The sequence below is a fragment of the Mya arenaria genome, chromosome 10, assembly GCF_026914265.1.
Source record: "Mya arenaria isolate MELC-2E11 chromosome 10, ASM2691426v1".
NCBI classification, from domain to species: domain Eukaryota; kingdom Metazoa; phylum Mollusca; class Bivalvia; order Myida; family Myidae; genus Mya; species Mya arenaria.
This window is the reverse complement of record NC_069131.1, coordinates 18,236,821-18,254,418: the sequence shown is the minus strand read 5'-3', so window position 1 is coordinate 18,254,418 and position 17,598 is coordinate 18,236,821. Positions and strand designations below refer to the sequence as shown.

The 17,598-nt window shown below is 32.1% G+C and overlaps 1 protein-coding gene across 1 annotated transcript in view; it reads right to left on the bottom strand.

Annotated features, from left to right (window-relative positions):
- The window catches only part of LOC128204410 (FMRFamide receptor-like), a 45,209-nt gene extending 29,608 nt beyond the window's left edge, over positions 1-15,601 (bottom strand). The window contains exon 1 of the mRNA XM_052905826.1: positions 14,690-15,601. Within this exon, the coding sequence (XP_052761786.1) occupies positions 14,690-15,601 (912 nt within the window). The remainder of the gene's footprint in view (positions 1-14,689) is intronic.
- Positions 15,602-17,598: the final 1,997 nt, after the last annotated feature.

Genomic DNA, 17,598 nt, shown 5'->3' with positions numbered 1-17,598 from the left:
TCCGAGAATTTGATAACCAAACTTGTTAAAAAATAAACCAGAAAACAGGTGAAATTGAACGTGGAATCAGTGCATGACTAAGTCGACTTGATCATTACTGGCAAACTGCAAAGATCGAGCATTTGACATGGAAGTTAAAGAGGTATTTTCGCATGCGTACAGGTTGTTGGATATTACCTTGTGTCGGTAAGTTTTATGTGGCTATATTGTTTATAGATGCAATGTTCTTGTGTCCCGATATTTGCAAAATCTTGTATGCAGGAATAATGTTGTATGATCTATGAACATGATGTTCACTATACATTATACAGAAATCGTGTGCACGGGTATGAACAACGTCAAATTGAAAGAAAGATAATATCTACTTGAAATATGCACATCTTGATTTTATAAAAACTATATACAAAAATATAAGGCTTTGATGCACAGTCTATGCTTGGGGGTCACCTCTGGACATGGTTATTCGAATTAACTGCTTAGCAAGTGCTTTGTTGTTGCTTCTATAACCTATGCGAAACTGACAATGTAGGTAGGAATGTCTTACTTTTTCTGTTGTTTTTTTTTTTGAGAATAGGGAGCCTGTACCAAACAGACCTATATCAACTTGCAATTCAAGATACAAAAATATAGTCACTTCAAAGCATTAAATTAGTATAATGAACACAGGTTGTACTCCTTGTAAGACGTGTTAAAATGTACCTGCCTTGTAATTTTTACAAAAAATTACAAAAGATTTCCAGTATATTGGTTCATTGGCTTAGGGCCATTTAGGGTCCAATTTTATAATGAAACCTCCAAAACTGCACAGCAGGATACTCAGTTTGGAGATCTGATAAAAAGGCACCAGGCAATTTGATTACGATCAATACTCATAGGTTGTGTACTATACACGAATGTTTTTTTTTTTTTTTTTTTTGGGGGGGGGTCACTTATAGAAGGCTTAAATTAAAAAAAATGTTACATTGCATTTTAATACATTTAAACATTCTTTGATGTATTTGTATCCATTCAACTGTTTGTTCAAGTATTAAGAATAAAGTTCCTTTCTTTGCATAACTCAATAATGATGGCATGTGTTTTCAACCAGTTATTCAATGCTGTACTATAAAAGCGGTTGGTATTTTATAAAAGACAAATTGAAAGCGACAATTTCTTTATTTTGTTGTTAAATAAAAACATATTTTACAATATTTCAGAAACAACATAAAACGTGTTATGTAAAAACAACAAGAAGATAGTCTCGTGGATGGAGAAAATAACCCGGCAAGGCGGAGCATTTTTCTCATCTGTAGGTATTCTACCTGGTATTCTATTTATCTAGTGACATATTTGTTTCATTTCAAAAACCTCTTTAAATTGCTAATATGAATAGATTAATATATAGATAAATATATTTGTTTCGCAAAAGAGCACTCAACATATAAATGAAAATAGTTTGGTTAACTAGACAACTTTAATGACATATGGATTTCATTAATTTTGTTAAGGATCATGTAAAACTTTGTAACCTTTTTCTTTGCATGCATTCAAGAAACATTAATCCGCTTATAGATTCACATATTTTGTCATTTCGTAGCGTCATTTTCGGCTTCACGGCTACGGGTACCAAGAGTCATAAATCACCTGACTGACATTACTAATCGAAAATACTTTCTTTACACAAAACTAACGGTAATAGTTTTAATTCCACATAAATAAGACTCAATACACAACACCTCTGATTTCATTTAACGCATTCGCACTTCATTTTTCCTCCAACTTTCATGTACTGTTTATACCAACCTCACCAAAGTAAAATGAACGAAGTGAACGTGGGTCAGATTCCACTTTTGGATCCTATTGCTCGCTACCGGTTTTGTTAGTTAAAAATAGAAAACAATACAACAAAACTTAAATTTATTCTTTAAATAGTCTTCAGAAATGACCAATTGACCTTAATATAAAAATCACGTGGCCAGCTGACCTGATTATATATCAGCCATCAAGTCGTTATTCAGGCAAGTTTCAACATTCAATTACAAGACATGCCAATAGTTAGCTACATAGATTAATGCAGCAACAACGGCATGAATGTGACGCCAAAAACAGATTTTCAAAAGAATGTTCTACACCGGCCAGTTAATTATATTAAACTGAGGCTTTAAAGTGTTCATTCAATAAATTATGCATGCTGGTGTAAATCTAACAGAAATACTGTTGAAACTGGTCGAAATACATTATGTTCAGTATAAGATATACAAAAGGAGTATTCATGTATATAAGAAGTTTTATTGAGCTATTAGAAGAGGTAAAGTAAAATATTTCCTATTGTTCCCGAAAACAGTCTCCGTTGATATATGAAGCTATTGAAAATATAAACTTATCTAGGAAGTTATACCATTTTGATACCTACAATAAAAATCAAAATCAGAGACAAACAAAACAGTCAAAAACCTGCTTTCATTTGAATATCTGTTATATAAAGTGTTCAACCTTACTTCTTTGTGTCTCTGTTTAGGACGAAAACCCGTTACTCTATTTTGAGATTGTGCACTATGAAAACAATAACGAAATTGTGAACATGTTGTGTTAAGTACGTGCGGGTACTGAACAACATTATCGTCGAGATCTAGCTATTTTCTAAGATATCCAAGGCCGAAATTGTAAAAGTGGTGGTCGAACATCTCTGACCAAACGTCTGTGATATAATTTCGAGGCATTTCCTCTGTAATTCAATAAGGAATTCGCTCTTTATCTTATGGCACATTTTGACTGAATTGTTGTCTGTAAGACGCAGAAGCCCAATGGACGACTTGTACGCATAATTGTATTTGCTGTACAAATAGCTTAAGTTTTAAAAGCGTGGGTATTAAGGTACATCAATTATGTTGCAAACCAGACGGTAATTTCTGACAAATTGAGCCTCAAAGATGAAGTTATATTTAATTGCACTTTCAAACAAGCCTTGAAATAAAATGACTGGGAAACAAAATAGAATATTAGTTATCGTCTGTGATAAACAAGTATCGAGGGACAAGCCCTGTTTAAACACATTTAAAACCTATGAGGGATTTTTTCTAAACGATATATTCATATACTCTTAACAATGGAACTCCTTTTGTGTCTTGTAAAGAACTTTACATTGTGAATATCCTTTTGGGGGTTATTCACATACTTGACTACGTAATGCGAAAACTTAATTGTGTTTTTTAATGTGTTTTTATTTTTGTGCAATCTTTTTTTTAAGGATTAATGCCAGTTTATATTCATTTATGCTGTATGCACGCAGTATAACACTTCTTTGTCATGTGCTTGCTTGGCTTAATGCGTTCATACAGCATACACGCAGAAAAATGCGATCCATACACATATTTACATTTTTAAAAAGACATTGATTCCGATTAAATTTAGCAATATCTTCTTTAAGAAGTGTAACCAGCAAAATCCGGTCATATAAAGAAAAGCTGAGTTTTGTAACGTCATATTTATATCATTGGTTAATTGACGTCGCGCTATTCCAATTCGCAATATTGAAATTAACAATGACGTCATAACTCTCTGCGTGTTTTACTATATGAACGTCAAGTTATATATGTAATAAGGACTAGGCAATTATATTCATAACACATTGGGGGTCATACAATATGAACGATGTTTTTCCTATACAAATTTTAAGAAATAACTTATTTTTCTAATATGTGCGCTCTGTTATTTTGTTTTAAGTGTGTAAATTTGTTTTTAGTAATTGAACTTGTATTATGATAAGTACTCATTATAAGTATGATTATTACATACTTTGATTGGTTATGAACAATCACCACTGTGTTATGGGGAAATCGTTTGTGTTACTCATTTTCTTCATTTTGCCTTGTGCATTATTTGTGGTGTTATGCTTTTTTTGTGGATACGGTTTCTGTTTTGTAGGATATTGAATTTAATGTTTGCATATTAGATTATCTGATTTGTTTCAATATATATTTTGTTCTTTGTTTAAAGCTTGTATGCTTTTTTGTGCTCATGCTGTATGAATGCTGTAGTACTCATGCACAAATTCTATACATTTTCCACATTTTACTTCCTCCATACACCCAATAACTGTCCGTCGCGAGATCCCTTCAAAAACCCGTAGTACATGTCCTAAAATAATATATGTCAATGCATTTAATTACTTAAAAATGCAGACTAAATATTCATATTTTATTAACTATAATTTCTTTCAAAAGTTATAGATTAGTCTGTTGTTATAATAGGTTTTTCACGAGCGGTATCGACATCATCGCATAATATTTTATTTTAGACAAAATCAAGTTCAAATTAATTGGCAGAAATTGGACAACGAATTTCTATGTTCATTAAACACAGAGATTACAATACATATACAAACATACATATTGTAAGTACTACAATGGAGAGCACATACAAACAAATACGCAAAAAAATCAACACCACAATAATAAGACAGTCAAATTATAAATCATTTAAACTTAATTATGACAGTTATTTAAAACCAGTTAAAGTTAAAGGATAGCTTTAGTTAAATGCATTGCAAATTTGATAATGGTACAGTATTTCGTAATTTAAATCTTGAATTGCTTAAAAATTCAGATTTTAACTTATCTATAAAAGGCCAGGAGTTGTTGCCTTATAAATTTGAAGAACGATATTTACATTTCCTATCATCTCTGGCAGTAAGGTGACGGTGTGCAGGTTAAAGAAACTTAAAACTACTTAATAATAATATCTTGAAAATGTCTTACTGTATTTTAAATACTTCATCACAATCTTCCTAACTAGAAGGTTCATATCAAATGCTTTTCAAAAAATATCTGCGACGTTTATGATACGATCGACTGAAGGCAAAACACGACATAAACTGCTACGTTTGTTATATGTTCATGCATAGGAACCGGACAAGAGGAGGTACGAGCCGTACAGCCTTACATTTACAGCGGTATTTAGGGTGTCACAACGATACACGGACGATTTTAAGGAAACTCATATAATAGCAAACAAAATCCTCTAGCTGTTTAACTTGTCTTTAACGAACAGTTGTTGTTTTATTTATGTTATGTATAAAGATATGTTGGTATGACGACAATTAAATGCTAAATCTGGGTTTTGCTTGTGAATTATCAGGGTTGGTATTCAATATTCAACCTAAATCAATCTTATGGTCATACATCGATGACTTCATTTACTCTATTGGCTAATTATCAATATCAAGTAATACGATAAGCTACATCGTTCTTAGAACGAACTAAGATCAATATTGAATACCAGCCTAGTACTAATGACATACAAATTGTTAGACACTGTATTTACATTTGGTATCAAGGAAATAACGTGTTCGAATTTGTCTTTACGTATCAATGAATATAATTCCGTTTACTTGTCTCACAGGCAGGAAGATTTGATTTGATATTTGATATTATTCTCCAGACATCCAATATCCTCCAGACAAATCTAAAGAAAACAAAAATGAAAGATCAAAATATTATCAGAATTATTCATTAGCCTTTCACTAAATTTCTCAAAGCAATTTCCTGATCCATTTTGATTTTTGCAGAAATCTCATTGTGAAGAGATATGATTGTTAAAGAATGATGTATGATAATAACGATAATTTTCCCTTTTGTTTTGTAAATTGAAGGTCAAGTAAGTTTTCTGGTCATTTCAAATAAGGATTTTAAGTTTGATACGCTTATTGTCTTTCGACAAATACAGCCATTGTTGTGCATAACAATGTCCTTATAAGAACTCCCTCAAATGAATTAAAAAAAACGATAAAGAATTAATAATACTGCAGTTAAACTTATATTAACAGCTTGCTATGGATAACAGTTCTTGGTGAGTTTTCCCCACAACACCGGTCCACACTACTGCTTCATATCGTGACAACAAGGATAATTAATAAAATGTTGTAAGACCTTGTTTCACAATCGTTAAATAGTAAAAATAAAACTGAGGAAGTGAACACTAATGGATAATTATGTTATAGTATCCTTCCATGGACAATGAAAGCACTGAAACCATTTAAAGCCTGTTCCTGTACCTGCTATCAAAAAAAACACAATCATAAATATCTCAGAGAAAACATATTTTCTGCTGGACAAGAACTTTGCTCAATTCCGGCCTGATGCGGTATGGATTTCGTGAAAACATAACGATATTTAATTTTAAACGGTGTGAATTTTCTTACGCGAAACGCGTCTTACCTTTGTTATTGTTTAACTCAATTTTTAAACTGAAATTTTAAGGAAATGTATGGTTGTAATACACCTGAAACGCTAGAAATTGCATCTTTTTTATTCTGATTGTTTTGCATACTTACATAGAAATGAAAAGGAGAATGAATTAGTAGTGTATGTTTATGGACAGATTGTCCCATATAACGGATGTTTACCTCCTGGTGCCTTAATATATTGCGCTAAAGCACTTTTTTCATTCGTTTTAAAAGCTGTTAAGTGTTTCCGGACTATATTCACATCGCATCCCTTTTAGTATGAGTGCAACATGTAATTTATGTCTCTACTAAACGTAGGTGGCTTCATCATCCATTCGTTAAAGATGGATTGTCAGCGATAACTAGAATGATATGGGAACATAAATGCAGTTCAATTTATGTGAAAGACACATTCATTTTATATTCATTTTGATTTTAAATTGCAAATATTGTCTCAGAAAATTTATTGAAATTTTCGAGATCAAAGACGTCTTCTTGCGAAATACCCCCCACAGTTTGTAGCCGTTCGTAGCGAGCTTCGGTATTGCTCATTTGCAAAATACATGCATAAAGCGCCCTTATTTTAACAACCGAAAGCGTCGTTTAACTAACCTACTACATTCAGCCACAGACGTAATCGAAGAAATATCTTCTACCAGTGACTCGAAGCCTTATTTTATTTTACTAAACCGACTATTGATAACAGTTACCAAGGATTGAGATAAACACCTTTAGTCGTATGTAGTAATATAAGTGTTGTTTGTGGAGTTTTGTGTTGTTGTTCTGTGTTTCTTGTATGTGACATTTTTAGTTCAATTTCTTTGGCGGTGACCCTATGCCATAATGTTTAATCTATCGACTACTGTGCTTGTTTTTGCTTTTGTTTATCATAACAAAATCAACTGCATTTACTCACAAGAGCACATTATTCAATAGTATTACTGAGGCTGTCCCAGTATTTCAGTTTTTCACTAAGTCATATCTTGCGACCCCGAAAAATAAGGGTCTTGTTTTAAAAACATTCAAAGTGATTTCTTAAACTTACTAGGTTTGATTCAAAAATATTGTTTTTCAGTTTTAAAACTTACGCTAGTCAAGAATGTTCACGTCTCCTGTAAGGTACAGGCTGAATTTATACGATAAATGGTCTTATGCAATTTGTATTGAAATGTCGTTTACGCCAAAAACGTTTTCTCGCCGGTTTTAAGTCTTATAATCTTCATTGAATCGTGACCTAGAACATCTCTTTGTAGAATTTGATGTCGTCATCAAGTTTGCTGTATTCATTGTATTTGTTTTTCATCCAGCTCAAATAAACAAATAAATTATATTCAATAAGTATTTCAATTATTTTATAGTCATTTAATTTGATAAGCCTTTTACCAGTGGTCGTTTGTATAAGGTACACATGTATAAGCAGTATATACAAGACACATAACAAACTCTATAAAATACAGGTATCTATCAGCAAGAACATATTATATAAGTAAACATGTCCATGCAAAAAAAACAACACTTTCGATCAACAAACTATACATACATCGAACACTGTCTTATTCGGATAGTCTGTGTTTTGCAGTTCCAATATATGTTGTCCAAGCGCCTCTGAGTCTGTAGATTTAAGGTGTGTTTGCCCTCTTTTGATGTTATTCAACTGATACTGGACACAAGTGTCATCTTAAGCATTACAATATGCAGTTCTTCAGAGCTTTGTACTTAATTCAAGTGTTCACAGAAATTTTTTAATCCATTTTGAACAGTTTGCGTACTCGTGGGAACGACTCATGTTTTAAACAACAAATAGGCAATAACGGTGCAAACAAGGAAGTGCCAGTTTTGGATGAAGCGGAGAATATAAATTCATTTAATACTGATATTTCCAAACAAAAGTGAAAAAAAAAATTGCCCTTGACTCTTGTTCAAAAACGTACACTACTTATTCATTCTCCTATACATTTCTATGTAAGTAAGCAAAACATTTAGATTAAGACTCAAAAAGCCATTTCTAGCGTTTCAGATGTATAACAGCCATACACTTCCTTACAATTCAGTGAAAAATTAAATTAAACAATAACGAAGGTAGGACGCGTTTCTTCCAAGAAAACTCACTCCCTTTTGAAGCTAATTATCGTTATTTTTTCACGGAATCCATGTTGCTGAGATATTCATGATTGTTTTCTTTTCTAATTGCAGGAGCAGGCATTAAACGGATTTAGTGCTTTCATTGTCCATGGAATGATAATATAACGTAATTATCCATTTGTGTTCACTACCTCAGATTTACTATTTAACGATTGAAAAACAAGTTCTTACAGAATTTTATTAATTATCCTTGTTGTCACGATGTTAAGCAGTAGTGTGGACCGGTGTTGTGGGGAAAACTCACCAAGAGCTGTTATCCAAAGCAAACTGTTTATATCAGTTTAACTGCAGTATTATTAATTCTTTACTTTTTTTAATTCATTTGTGGGATTTCTTATCAAAACATTTTTATCCCCAGTTATGGCTTTTTTTGTCGAAAAAAATAAGCGTGATAAACTTCAATTCAAGTAACAATTCTTATTTTAATTGACCAGAAAACTAAATTGACCTTGAATTTACAAAACTAAAAGTTATTATCATACATATATTTTTAACAATCAGATCTCTTCACCATGTGAATTGTACCAAAATCAAAATGGATGAGGAAATTGCTTAAGAAATTTGGTCCAGGCTTATGAGTGATTCTAACAATATTTTAATCTTTTATTTTTGTTTTTCTTAGATTTGTCTTAGATTTTTCAAGCTGTTCAGATAAGTTTTCCTGAAGTACTAGTAATTCTGTATCGTATTTTTCTTAAGTTCATGTGAGGTATTTTTCATCAGGACATTGTTGTGTACAAATATGGCTGTATTTGTCAAAAAAATAAGCGTAACAAACTTAAAATCATTATTTTAAATGACAGAAAACATACTTAACCTTGAATTTACAAAACAAAAGGGAAGATTATCGTCATTATCATACATAATTCTTTAACAATCAGCTCTCTTCACAATGAGCTTTCTACCAAAATCAAAATAGATTAGAAAATTGCTTTGAGAAATTTGGGAGAGGTTAATGAATACTTCTGACAGTATTTTGATCTTTCGTTTTTGTTTTCCTTAGATTTATCTGGAGGATATTGGAAGTCTGGAGAATATCAAATATAAAATCAAATCCGTCTGCCTGTGAGACAAGTAAACGGAATTATATTCATTGATACGTAAAGACAAATTCGAACACGTTATTTCCTTGATACCAAATGTTGTAAATACAGTGTCTAACAAGGTGTATGTCATTAGTACATGGCTGGTATTCAATATTGACATTAGTACTATCTAAGAACGATGTAGCTTATCGGATTACTTAATATTATTAATTAGCCAATAGAGTGAAAAAAGTCAATGCTGTATGACCATAAGATTGATTTATAATGAATATTGAATACCAACCCTGATAGTTCACAAGCGACACACAGATTTAGCATTCAATTGTCGTCATACCAACATTTCTTTAAACATAACATGAATATAACAACAACTATTCGTTAAGGACAAGTTAAACAGTATGAGGGTTGTGTTTGATGTTATTTGAGTCTCCTTAAAATCGTCCGTCAATCGTTGTTACGTCATAAATACCATTGTAAATGTCAGGCTGTAAGGCCCGTACCTCCTCTTGTCCGGTTACACTGCATGAAAATATAACAAACATAACACTTTATGTCGTGTTTTGCCTTCAGTCGATCGTATCATTAATGTAGCGGTTTTTGTATTGAAAAGTATTAGACAGGGACTTTTATTTAGGAAGTGGTTATAAAGTATTTCAAAAATACAGTATGACCTTTTCAAGATACTATTATTTAGAAGTGTCCTTGACCGTAACACCTTCCCCTTACTGCCAGAGCTGTAAGTAAATGTAAATGTTGTTCTTTAAATTTCTTGGGCAACACCTCCTGGCCTGATATTAATATATTAACGACTGTATTACTAAGTATACTTGATATTTTTGCGTTTTTGTTTGTATGTTCTCTCCATTGTAGTACTTAAAATTTGTATTATTGTATATGTGTTGTAATATCTGTGTTTAATGAACATAGACATTCGTATTCCATTTTCTGCCAATAAACTTTAACTTTGTATTTTGTAAAATAAGATATTAAATTGTTGTCGATACCACTTGTGAAATTCCTTATATATCTACAGACTGGCCTGAAACTATTGTAATTACAAAGGAATAATAATCATAAAAATATGATTTCTTATTCTACATTTCAAGTAAGTCAATTAAAGCATTGCCATATGCTATTTTGATTTGCGCGCATTCATACAGCATGAACGGCAAAAAGCAAAAACTCCTTAAACAAAGTACAAAAAGTATATTGACACGAATCTACATCAAATAATCTAGAATTCACACACCATATTTAATATTTTACAGAACAGAAACACAATCCACACAACAGAATAATGAAATCGCATAACACAGAACATGATACCTTTAATAATCAATGAAGAAAACATAGAAACGAATCTACATCAAATAATGAAGAACATCATATTAAATATTCTACAGAACATTAACCGAATCCACAGAAAAAAAGAACGTATAACACATATAATAATGCAAATAGCATAACAATCTCCCAGTAACACAATGGTGAGTGTTCATAACCAATCAAAGTATGTAATAATACTTATAATGAGTACATATCGTAATACAAGTTCAAAAACAAAACAAAAACAAATATACACACTCAAAACGTAATAACAGAGCGCACACATCATAGAATAAAGTTATTTCTTGTAATTTGTATAGGGACAACTACGTAAATTTTGTATGACCCGCAATGTGTTACGATGTCATTGTTTATATTAGTCTTGCGCTCTGATTGGATTAGCGCCATGTCATTTAACTTATAAAGTGAATAGTAAATGAGCCAAGAAGGCACGAAGAAGCGCTAGTTTGTCTTCTAAAATTTATCGTAATATATACAGTCGCCTAGTCTTTGTATGTATATAACTTGACGTACATATCGTTAAACACGCAGAGTTATTGCTTATTTCAATAATGCAAATTGGAATAGCGCGACGTCATTAAACAATGATATAATTATGACGTAACAAAAATCAGCTATTCTTTATACGAACGGATTTTGCCGGTTACACTTCTTAAAGAACAAATACCCAATTGCAGAAGATACTTTAATCCTCTAAAATATATTTTTAAAAATGTTAATATGTGTTTGGATCGCATTTCTGTGCATGTTTGTTGTATGGACGTATTAAGGCAAGCAAGCACATAACAAAAAGGCGTTCTATAAAGTATAAATGTAAGAAAAACTGCCATCAATCCTTAAATAAGGATTGCACAAATATTAAGAGTACAATATGAATATATCGATTAGAAAAATACCTCATAAATCATAAATGTGTTTAAACAGGGCTTGTTCCTCGATAACTAATATTCTGCTTTTTTCCTTGTCATTATATTTCAAGGCTTGTCTTATGGTGCAATTAAAAAAAACATTATCTTTAAAGCTCAATTTGTCAGACCAATTACCGTCTGTTTTATACATAATTGTTGTTCCTCAATATCCACGCCTTTTAGACTCTTAGTTATTTGTGTAGCGAAAACAATTATGCGCCCAAGTGCTTCAATGGACCTCTGCGTCTATATGAACAAGCATTCTGACATAATGTACCATAAGACAAAAATCAAATGCCTTATTGCATTACAGAAAAAACCTCGAAATTATATCCCAGACGTTCAGTCATAGACGTTCGACCGCTACTTTTGAACTGTCGGCCTTGGATTTCCTCGGAAAATAGTAATTAGATCTTGACAATAATGTTCTTCGGTACACTCGCGTACATAACATGGCATGAGTTTCGTTATTGCTTTTATAGTGCATGATCGAATAATTAAAGTGACGGGTTTTCATCCAAAACAGAGACACAAAGAAGTAAGGTATAACACTTTTCATAACAGATATCCAAATGAAAGCTGACTTTTATGTTATTGTAGTTATCAAATGGTATAAGTTCTTAAGTTTGTATTTTGAACTGCTTCATATATCAACAGAGATTGTTTTCGAGAGAAAAAAGAAATAATTCATAATTTATTTTCCCCCATTCAATAGCTCAATAAAACCACTTACATATATATACATAATTACCATACTACATATCTGATACTGTATACAACGTATTTCAACTAGTTAAAAGAGTCTTTGTGGCAGATTTACAACAGCATGCAAAATTTAATAAACACTTTAAAGCTCACGTTTAATATTATAAACTGGCTGGTGTAAAACATTGAATACCTCGTTTGGCGTCCATGCCGTTGTTGTTGCATTATTTTATGCAGCTAATTATTTGCATGCCTTGTAATTGAATCTTCGAACTTGCCGTAACAACGACTTGATCATCGGTTGGCTGATATATTTATCAGGTCAGTTGGTCACGTGATGTTTATATTTAGGTCAGTTGGACAAGTGGTCATTTCTGAGGACTATTTGATGAAAAGATTTAAGTTTTGTAGTATTGTGTTCTGTTTTTTACTTACACAACCGGTACCATGCCATTGGATCCATCTGATCCACGTTCTCTTCGTTCATTTAACTTTTGGTGAAGTTGGTATAAACAAAAACATGCAAGTTGGAGGAAAAATGAAGTTTGAATGCGTTAAGTGATATCCGAGCTGTTGTGTAATGAGTTTTTATGTATGTAGATGTAAAAACTTACAATTTTGTGTAAAGAAAGTCATTTCGGTTAATAATGTCAGTTAGTTGATTCATGACCCTTGATACCCCGTAGCCGTGAAGCCGACAAAATATGTGAATCTATAAGCAGACTTTAGTCTCCTGAATGTATGCAATGAACAAGTATGTCAGGTACCTAAAACAGTTTGATGAAATCTATATTTCATTAAAGTGGTCAAGATTTTCGAACTATTTTCATATATATGTTGAGTGCTCTTTTGAGAAACAAATCTTAAATAAATATATTTATTTATTCATATTAACAATTTAATGAGGTATTTGAATTCAACCAAATAGCTGACTAGATAAATTGAAAACCAGGTAGAATACCAACAGATGAGCAAAGTTTATTAGATTTGGCTGACTTCGAATCACCCAACAATTTCTCCGCTTTGCCGAGTTATTTTCCCCATCCTCGCCACAATCTTTATTTTTTTTACAAAACACATTTTATGTTGTTTCTGAAATATTTTGAAATATGTTCTTAATTCAGATCAACATAATGAAATTGTCGCTATCAATTTGTATTTTATAAAATACCAACCGCTTTTATAGTATAGCATTGAATAACTTGTTGAAAACACATGTACTTATTATCGAGTTAAGCAAAGAATGGTACTATATTCTTAATAGTTGAACAAACGTTTAAATGGATACAAAATATACCAATGAATGTACAAATCTATCATAATGTAATATAACATATTTTAACTTAAACAAGTTGGCAAAAATACATAAGTTCGTGCTTTTCCGCTTTAACAATGTAAAATGATATGTCAAAACGACCTTGATTTTACAGTTCACATCTCATATTATATATCATACAAGATTTAGTTAAATAAATATGTCTGTTGTTTTTTTGGTAAGAACTCAATACTCATTTTGTTTAGTTGATTAATATAAACTGACTTATTTGGTAGACAATAAAAGAAAGGTCCACATTAATGCATCAAACAATGTTTTATCAAGGACCTGTTATCATTATTATCAATAATTAATTTATCTGACTTACTTTTGTAAAAGTCAGGTAAATGTTAATACGTCTTTAAAGGAGTAAAACTTGTTATCTTTATAATAATTCAATGCTTTGAAGTGACTATATTTTTGTATCTTGAATTGCAAGTTGTCTTCTCGATATGGTAGCATTAAGAGAAAGCTTTATCAAATAAACATCATTATATCTTTCAGTTCCTTCGATACCTTTCGTTCTTTTTTCGTTAGACAAAGAAATTTGCCTGGTACTTTTGCTGTTGTCGTGTCTTTTAAACCTTTGACACTGCGTCGATCCATTTGCTCTATGTTTATTTGTTTTCCTCATAACTATTGGTGTAAACGTATCGTCATCATTTGAGGAGCACGACGCATTATGCGAACTTGAACTGGATCTTGTAGTTTTAAAGAACGTAAGAGACTGTTTCTGGTCGTAACGTCTTTTTGGGTAGTATCCTCCGGTTCTACAAGTATTCTGTTTGTGAACAGGAACGTGCTTGTATGGACTGTAACCATAGTTGTGGCGTCTTCTAGAACGAAAACGTAGAGGTATTTCCGCCTCTTTCACTGAATGGCCATTGTACGAACTTGTTGCAGTTCTTGTAAAGAAATCTAACCCATATCGTTCACAGAAACATAACAAGCGAACAAAAACACGTCTGAATTTTGTACTCATAACTGAGTAAAGTATGAAATTTATCGATGCGTTGATAAGTACCATCAGATTTACAATGTTTCCGGCGATCTTCACGTTGTTTGCTTCGCATGCAGTTAGACGCATATCGTGAGAGTCAAGGTAAGTCAAATAAAGTAGCAATGCAGCGTTTGGCGACTGGCACAGAAGAAACACTATGACTACGCCAATTAGCATAATTGTGATTCTATTTTGTTCCGTTTGTCGACGGGCGTTTTGTTTATAAGAGGAATAATAGTTTGTCATACGCTTCCTGATTTTCATCGCAGAGTAAACTGTTTTCACTAAAATGCCGTTAAAGGTCGACAATAAAATGAATGGCAAGAATGTGAAAGTTAACACCAAATAGTGGTAGTAAATGATTTTGTAGGCATCGGTTTTGGCGAAATCTGTCTCCGCGTTCTTCAGGACTACAGTTTTGTTGTTCTCGATCCTTACCGTTTCCATTTCGAAAAATTCCGGCAATGTGCTGATAACACCAAAAGTCACGACTACGAAGGTAATAAATCTTGCCCTCTGTGGCGTACATATTACTCTACCCTTCATCGGATAACAGACTGCAATCAGGCGTTCTAGGGAAAATGTTACAGTAAGGCATACGGAAACGTTGCTACATATGTCGGTAAATGTTCTTGCGTATGGATACCAGTAAGTATAGGCTTCCGAACTCTTCACAACAGTGTAATGTTTCAAGCTCAATGTGAAACTAAAAATCAGGTATGAAATATCAAAAATGGCTAACGCGGTAAGATAGCAATTCGTAGACGACACCATGAACTTGTGAGTCAGAACATTAATACAGAGGAGGTTTCCAACAAATCCAATAGATGTTATAAAAGGCACTATAATCTTTTGGACGATAAATCGTGTCATCTCGAGTGAATAGTCGTTGTCACACGGTGAAACAAAGAAGTCACTTGCGGTGTTGTTAAACATTTTTCCATCGACGCTTGTGTTTACACCAGACGAAATGGCTTCAACAATATATAACATCTGAGCAGTACTGTTTATAATCATTTTCACGGGCTACTTCGCAACTTTGATGGTGTGTATATGCATCTCCTGTGCGACATGTCTGGTCATTTGTATGTTGTCAATAAATCTGAAAAAAAATAATCATATCTAATGACGGTTTGGCATCATATCATTTTAACATATTTATCATATATATGCTATTTGATAAACTTGATGTTAAAACTGATTATCTAGTTTAATATTGGCAAATTTCAAAGATATTTTTTTTATACGTGAAAAGTTGACAGACTGCTTTAAACATTGAACAGTGATTTGTTGCCATACGATCTTCAATTAAGATTATTTTGTTTGTTATATTATTTTAAATGTTAACGAAATCGTCCCATATGCCCAAAGAACCTTTCGTATCAGTATGAACGATTAAAAGATGGCATCCTTGAGTTAACGTAACTATCTTATAACGAGTGTCATTTTTATGAAATGAATAGAATACTCAAATATTGCCAATATAGCATTTGCGTGAGATTCTCTTTAAAACGGTAGAGCACTAAATATATTCAACGACCATATGACGTAAATGGTTTTTTTCAAAACACTGTATCAACCGTCCTATACACTGTTTTGTAAGAAACGTCAATTAAGATGTTTTATCATAAAATATGACGTTCAAAAAACATGACAAAAATAAAACACGTATCACCATTTATTACGACTAATCACTGACGCAGATATGCTGACCTCGGCCGTTATAAACAAAAGTATTAAAACTAGTAGGAGAGGGTCATATCAGCGTGTTTTATACGCTGATATTGTTAAGTAATAATTTGCTTATGTCACGCGTGCCTTGGCACTTAAAACATCATTTTAATATATTTCCTATAGTTGGTTTCTTTTGTATCAAAAATTGTGATTTATTATTACAAAGTCCCGGTGTTCAATAAATAATCGAAAGAATAGCTATGCCCATCTACCTTTCCTATTCATTAAATTAAACAAACATAAAACAGACTAAAATGCTTACCAATATAATGCAACAATATGATGACAAATATTAACGTTATAATAATTATATGTATAAGAAGCATTTTATACGAACTTTAAAGTAGAAGGTTTACGTAAAACTATTTTGGTAATAGTTTTATTTATAGTTTATCACAATTTATAAAATGGAAAAAGAGATTTTTAACATTAAAATATAATTACAAATCTGTATATATCAATATAATTACCTGTATTAATAAAGTATTCCCTCCATTAAAGTTCCTATGTCTATGTAAATAAATAAATTTCATATTTCCTTTGATTCCGCTATAGTAACATTTTTAATTCCTCAACTGATGACATGAAGCAAGTGTCGTCATTTTTCCAATACGAATCGGACGGTGTTTGCGTTTCAAGAAATGAAAGCCAATGGTGTCTTTACCAATATGAGTGGCGCTTTTAATGTCGTCAGGTTAGGAGAATGTTTCTCCGATACTTTCTTGGCATTTAAAGACGCTGCTATACCATGTTCGTAAGTGTAACTGATCAATTTCAGTGGAATTCAACGCCTTACCTTCGATTATGACAGTTTGGGATTTTATTCGGCAATACATTCGTAGATGGTATAGGCTAACAAATATTTTACAACTGTGTTTTCCTGATATATTTTGACCAGTATTTCTTTTATCAAATGGCGTACCTTGTTTTGAGTGCAATACAACCGTGACGTTTTTTTTTCTAAAATTGCTCTTGTGTAATGTAACTTGGCATTAATGTCATTACGCCATATTACTATACTACAAAACTTTTCCCTAAACTATTTAATCATCATTTTAAGCGACGTAAGTGTCATGTGATAAAACAAATACATTCTTTGTCATCTAATAAATTTATTTTGCCTAAATATTTTTCGCGAGATTGAAGTAAATTGTTGTTTGTCGCGTTGCTAAGCAATCTGAATACACGGTCCCTACCGT